The following is a 6,743-nucleotide window of genomic DNA, read 5'->3' on the forward strand; positions in this document are numbered from 1 at the left end:
GAGAGAGAGAGAGAGAGAGAGAGAGAGAGAGAGAGAGAGAGAGAGAGAGAGAGAGAGAGAGAGAGAGAGGATTTCTCTCCTTTCCCCCAAACTCATGGCACCAGTCAGAGCATCTATACTGTTAATTACAAAATTGGAATTAGACCAATCTGTTCCTTTTGGTATTACATTTAACTGGCTTTATATGACCTAAATTTTTATAAACCTTAATCATCCCCTCCTAATAATATGAATCACCACTTGAAGTTATTCTCTATAGTTCTTGCTTGAATGTGATGTAAAATCTCAGGGTTCAGGTCGAGTGAGTACTCCCCTTTCAAGTTTTAGCATTATTAGAAAATAAAGATATAGAAGAGAAACCCTAAACAGTATGAATCTTATCCTATTAAATACTCTGAGAAGAAAATGTTTAAACGTTATTTAATGTATTCTTGCATTGCAATTAAAAGATACACATAATCAATCATAAGATACACATGTTTAATGTCCAGTTTTTTTCAATAGTATTTCAGAGCAGAAGTCTTCTGGTGAGGAGGAGTAATTAAATTTAGAAGAAAGATTCTGGGACTACCTTAAATGTATGGGGTGGTGGCAACAAGTATTTCCCAGGACTTTCCTCAGAGCCCCAGTCACTTCCTTATTCCTCAGGCTGTAGATGAGTGGGTTTAGAGCTGGGGTTACAATTGTGTAGAAAACAGAAAGGATATTGTCTTGCTTGGGATTGTGGTAGGAACTTGGTAGGAAATACATGACTGTGAGAGCCCCGTAGTACATGCCTACAACAGTCATATGTGAAGAACAGATAACAAGGGCTTTCTTCCTGCTCTCATTTGAAGGCATGTGGAGAACAGTGAACAAAATGCATGCATAAGAGAAAAAGATGGCAATAAGAGGGAGAATTAAAATGAACACACCTACCAAATAAACCACAAGCTTATAACTAGAGGTGTCTGCACAGGCCAACTCCAGCAAGGGAGGGATCTCACAAAAGAGGTGTCTGATATGCCTCGATTTGCAGAAAGAATAATGCATTGTGTTGATGGTAAATCCCAGGGCCATCTGGATTGCCAGGATCCATGATGCAGTCACCATGAGCCAGCAGACTCTTGGACTCATGAGGACCCTGTAGTTCAGAGGATGACAAATGGCCACATACCTGCCGTAGGCCATAAAAGCCAGAAGAAGGTCCTCTGCACCAACCAGTACTAATTCAATGAACATCTGAAGGGCAGAGCCTCCAAAGGAGATAGTGTTGTCTCTCAGAAGAAAATCCATGACAGCTTTGGGAGTAATGACTGATGTCAGGAGGAGATCAATGAGAGAGAGCTGCCCAAGTAGAAGGTACATGGGCACGTGGAGCCAGGTATCTACTGTGATGACAAGGAGCAGCAGTCCTTTGCTGGTCAGTGCCAGTGTGTACAGGAATGTAATTGTGGCACAGAGTAGTTCAGGAGAGTCACTGCCCCTCAGGATTCCTACCAAGATGAAGCCACTTCCTAAAGTTGAATTCCTGAACTCCATTTTACCAGGTTTCTTTGGTTGCCTAGAAAAAGATACTTTGGTGAAATTTTGTTAATAGTGACTCTAGTTTGTAGTATTGGAAACCCCTTATGACACCAACATGACTCCCAACAAAATTAGAGTTTTCATTCTTTATTTCCAAGTTTCTTGCTTTAAATTGTATTTGATAAAAGTTCTGAAGACTAGTATTGATATTACTGATTTGAAAATGATACTCAGCTCTACACTATAACACTGTAATCCTTACCATTCCTAATAGATTTTCTAATGATATATATATATATATATATATATATATATATATATATATAATCCTAAAATAGTGAGACTGAAAGGGACCCAGGGCAACAGTAGATCTAGCATTATAGTTTAAATCTTTAGAGTCAGATTTATACTCTACTTATTACCATTGGATGCTTAGAAGGCTTCATGTTACTGTAAATGAGAGACAAATTCCTTACCTCAGTTGGTGAGAATCCTAGCTGCCTGCCCAAACCAGCTTCCCTTTGGTTGTTTAAAGAGAGTGTCTATTGCAATCCAAATGGGAAGAGCAGGTGTGGCTTTTTCAGCAGTGATTAATTGGTTTGTTTCCTAAGTTTATGATGTATAACCAGGGTCTATCAAATGCTCCCCCCAACACACTTCCTTTCACCTACACTTGTGTTCTACAGATAGCAGTGTAGGCATCTACGTAGCCAACAGTCTTTGGTTAGTTTTTTATGGAGCAAGATAGTGTCTTTTCTAGTGCCATTCTACAGGGAATTTGTAGAAACAGCTTCTATTTAACTGGTTGCATAGGTAGAGCCCCTCTGGTTTCCTGTCCCTTTTTAGATTGCTCTTGGATCCTGATGCTCAGGTTTCTTCTGCTGTCTGTGAGGAAAATTCAAAGTTACAGAAGGGAAGTAGAGATTCATAAAGTTGATAACAAGGCCACTTTATATGTATACATTCCTTATGTTTTGTGTCACTGAATGTCTCTGGGTTCAGAGTAAGCCTGTGCCTCATACAGAAACACTGTGCTTTGTCTTCTGGTCTCATACTCTCCTCATCACTTTCTTCTCTTGAGCTTATATCTTCAGAGGGATTTATCTCCCAGCTGAAAAGTACCCCCTGGAAATGTTGGCCTAGAAAGTTGTAAGTTAATGAATCCTCTTGGGTTTGTTTTTTGGCTTGCTTTCCTGAAGTCTTCTGTCACTTAGCCAGTTCTTAAGACTTAGGTGTCTCTCACCCTTGAACTTGGGTTCTACCTTCCTCAGCTTCCCAAGTAGTGAAATAATAACTGTACACTATCAGACTTTCATAGATTTCATGCAACCAGCGAAATATTGATGAGCCATATTTACATTTCTAGCTGCAAGAGCAGCAGGGGTTCCTTGAGAGCCCAGTATATTATAAATGTAACAGAAAATCAAGATCACTGATTTATAATTGTGGGGAGATTGTATATCTGCATGCAATACTTGCATATCTGCATGCAATTCTGACATAGCTAAGCCTTCCACAGTATTCCAATGTTCCAGAAAATCCTTGAAGCCTACACACTTGGAATTCAGTAGGAATTCAGTAAGAATGTTAACTATTCAGTAACATTCAAATTTACTGCTAGTAGAGATGGTGAAACTAATTAGGCATTACAAAGAACAGAGCCAGAATAGCTCAGGACTGTTCTGCAGAGTGTTTACTTGGGACAATAGCCAGTCTTACCCATACAAGGGAATACACAATGGACTGAGACAGGTTTCTTCACTAGAACCCCTGGTGGTGGGTTTAACAATAGACTAGTATTTCACCTGGCTCTCTTCTTAGAGGTAAACAGCAGCACCTGGTCCCTGCCATCTTTTCATGAATACATTCCTTATGTTTTGTGTCACGGTAACTCTGCTGCTGTTGTATCTCACCTGGTTTCTTGTTATTCTTCTGTATAAAAAGTTTTGATGCTTGACTTGACAATTACATTCAGATTCTACACAACCTCTTGTGTGATTCTGTCATTCATTTCACTGACTCCTTGTCCACCTGCAACTAGAGACACATTCTACGCATCCAGGGATCAAAAGAGTCTGCAGCAGATTCCTAGAGTTGTTGTATAAATTTTCACTCCTACTAGCCGCTACATCCACTCCAGTAGTGACTTGCTTGACAGGTTTAGAAACTTGGAACCAGTCCTGAGGCAAAGAGTTTCACAGAAACTTAGTCTGCTGGAACTGTGGCATTCCATAGCAGGTATTCTCCAATTTTGTCCTTGCAAATGGATCTGTGTGCTTCCTTTCAGTATTGTTTTGTTATAGGTGCCTCCAAGCAATGACTTGCCACATACTTAAGCAAAATCGAACTTTGCTTCCTGCCTTCACCAGTGTAGTTCTTGAGCCTACCCTGGGCTTGGAATTCAGTAAGAATGTTGCCTATTCAGTGACATTCAGAATTCCCTAGTATTGTAAGAGAGATAGTGAAAGAAATCAGGCATTACTATCTACTACATAGAGTTAGAAATCTCAAGGCAAGCTTAGCAACATAAATTTCGAATTCTTATTATAGTTATGTATGGCAGACAACATAACTTATTAGTAGAAAGTCCCTCCACATTATCACTTAGAATAAAAGCCAAGTTGCACCCATATACAGGAATTTACAATGGTTTAGGAAGTAGGCCGGGCTGTAGTTTTAGAGTATTGCATTACTCATGAGAAGGTTAGCTAGAGCTGAACTCCCTAATTAGAACCATAACTTAGACATGAAAGCACTTGGCCCTGGAGTGTAAAGACCTCACACCTGGCTTCTAAGAATATAGCTGACCTTAGGTAGAGCTGACTTTGTCTCTGTTGTTTTGTTGCCCAGTTCCTGCCAGTCTTTGTGTTTGCATTTCCTCTGTTTTAAGAGTCGTTTTGTTTTAGAGTCATTAAGCATCCGGTAACCTTATTGTACCTTCCCAATGTGTCACCTAACTTTCCTATTTTTTTCTGTATAAAAAGTTTGATGCTCGATTTGACAAATTACATTCAGATCTAGCATACTCCCTTGTGTCTGTTTGTCATCTCATTCTTGCCAACTCCATGTCCACCTTCTGAAACCCCTAATTCCCACAGATGGGGGGGGGGATGAGCCCAGTCCATGGCAACTAGCAATGGAAGAGTGTTTCCCTTGTTCCACATCCTCACTAGCATGTGGTGAAGAATGGAAAAAGAAAATGCGGTTCATTTACATAATTGACTATGACTCAGCTATTAAAACCAAGAATATCAAGAATCTTGAAGCTAAATGGATGGAACTAGAAACTAGCATCATGAGTGAGGTGATTCAGACCCAAAAGGACATGTATAGTACATACTCACTTATAAGTAGATATTAGCNATAAAGTCTAGGATAACTGTACTACAATTCACAGACCCAAAGAAGCCAAATAACAAGGAGAATCCAATGAAGGATGGTTGGATCTCTCTTAAAAGGAAAAATAAAACAGATATTAGAGGTGGATAGAGAGAGGGAGCTGGGTAGGAGAGGGGATGAGGAGTTGAATAGCCAAGAGGATCAGATATAGGGAGAGCAGGGAAAAGAGAACTGAAATTGGTAGTGGGCCAGGATGGGGGTGGGAGCATCTCTAGACTGTGTGTGAGGTGAGGTCTGAGCCATGGGGGAAGCCCCAGGGAGTTTATGGGGGTGATTCTAGCTGAAACTCTTAGCAGATGGAGCATCTGGAGCCTGAAGTGACCATCTCCTATTGTCAGGCAGAACTCCCAGTAAAAGAACAAGGACAGAAAACTACCTTCAGAGCCTTGGACCCCAAATGTGTTCTGTTTACAAGATTTGCAGGGACAAAGATGGAACAGAATTGGAGGAAATGGCCAACCAATGACTGGCTCAAATTGAAACTAATCTCATGGGCAACAACTAATCCCTGACACTATTAATGATAGTCTACTATGCTTGCAGACAGGATCCTAGCCTAAGTATCCTCTGATAGGCTCCACCAAAGAGCCAATGCAAATTCATTACACAGCCAAGTATTAGATCAAGTTCAGAGAGTTTTATGAGAGAGTTGAGGGAACAATTGAGGATTCATAGGAGGACATGAGGAAAACCAACAGAGTCCACTGACTTGGAACATTGGTGACTCTCAGAGATTGAACCACCAACCAAAAAGTGAGCATGGGCTGGACTTAGGCCCCCATACCTATGAAATAGGTGTGCAGCTTGGTTTTTAGGCAGATCATCCAACAACTAGAGCAGAGGAAGTCCCTGAATTTGTTGCCTACTTGTAGATCCCATTACCCTAACTGCATCACATTGTCTGGCCTCAGTGGTGGAGGATGCTCCTAATCCTGCAGTGCCAGGGTGGAATTATATCCAGGGGGGTGGGGGGGGTGCTACCCCTTCTCAGAGAAGGGGATGGGGAGTTGTGTGAGGAAGAAGCTGGGAAGAGAAGGGATGATATCGAGCTGTAAAATGAATAAAAAAATTAATGAAAACTACATACATATATAACTTTTAAAAATCATTAAACAAAGAAATGTGATTGTTTTATGTAGAGATACTGAAAAGTTTCAGTATCTAAAAGAGAAGGCATGTGGGGCAGGCCTTGTCTATGATGGGCAATCAGTATTGTAATTTGTTCAGTTGTACAGAACAACTGAAGAAAACATATCAGGAAGAAATTATTGTTAAGGAACAAAATTTGAGGAAGATCAGTGAAATTTGGATGAATAAAATTACCTTAAGCTGTTCAAATATGGATAGATGAGGGTGGGTGAGAGATTGGGAGTGGTAAGAGAGTTTGTAGCTGAATGTTCTATCTTAAGTGATGTGTAAAACAATGTCATAAGATGAAACCAAAGGTACGACAGTGTGATATTATAAAAAGGGGAGCACTAGCGAGTTTTGGAAGTGTGACAGAATTAATTGCCCTGGTAGGCAAGATTGAACACTATAAAAAAATGCTTGCATAAATTAATTTATAATCTCAACATACTCATGATCAAACTGCCACTGCGTTTTTACATTGTGGACAATAAAGTTAAATATCCTTATAAAAAAACTAATAGTCTGGACAGGAAACCACTGAAGAACACTCTTAAAAACTGTGATAATAATACTGCCACAATTGGTTGTTTCTGTCAGGGGTGCAGGATTCCAGATGCTGGCCACTGAAAGTTTGACCATGCTCCAGTGAGTATATGAGTAATATAAATTGGACTTATCTTATTATTATTCCTTCTCCTCCTTCTACC

At 40.1% G+C, this 6,743-nt stretch overlaps 1 protein-coding gene across 1 annotated transcript; it reads right to left on the reverse strand.

The window, feature by feature from the left end:
- Positions 1-499: 499 nt before the first annotated feature.
- LOC110298909 (olfactory receptor 2AG2-like) lies at positions 500-1,539 on the reverse strand. Its single transcript, XM_021168447.1, has one exon. The coding sequence runs from the start codon at positions 1,519-1,521 to the stop codon at positions 568-570; it is 954 nt and encodes a 317-aa protein (XP_021024106.1). The 5' UTR covers positions 1,522-1,539; the 3' UTR covers positions 500-567.
- Between the last annotated feature and the right edge of the window lie 5,204 nt (positions 1,540-6,743).

This window comes from Mus caroli, chromosome 7, assembly GCF_900094665.2.
Source record: "Mus caroli chromosome 7, CAROLI_EIJ_v1.1, whole genome shotgun sequence".
NCBI lineage: Eukaryota > Metazoa > Chordata > Mammalia > Rodentia > Muridae > Mus > Mus caroli.

Bases quoted from the DNA above. Each gene is read 5' to 3' on its own strand.
- LOC110298909 (XM_021168447.1), bottom strand. From the start codon at position 1,521: ATGGAGTTCAGGAATTCAACTTTAGGAAGTGGCTTCATCTTGGTAGGA.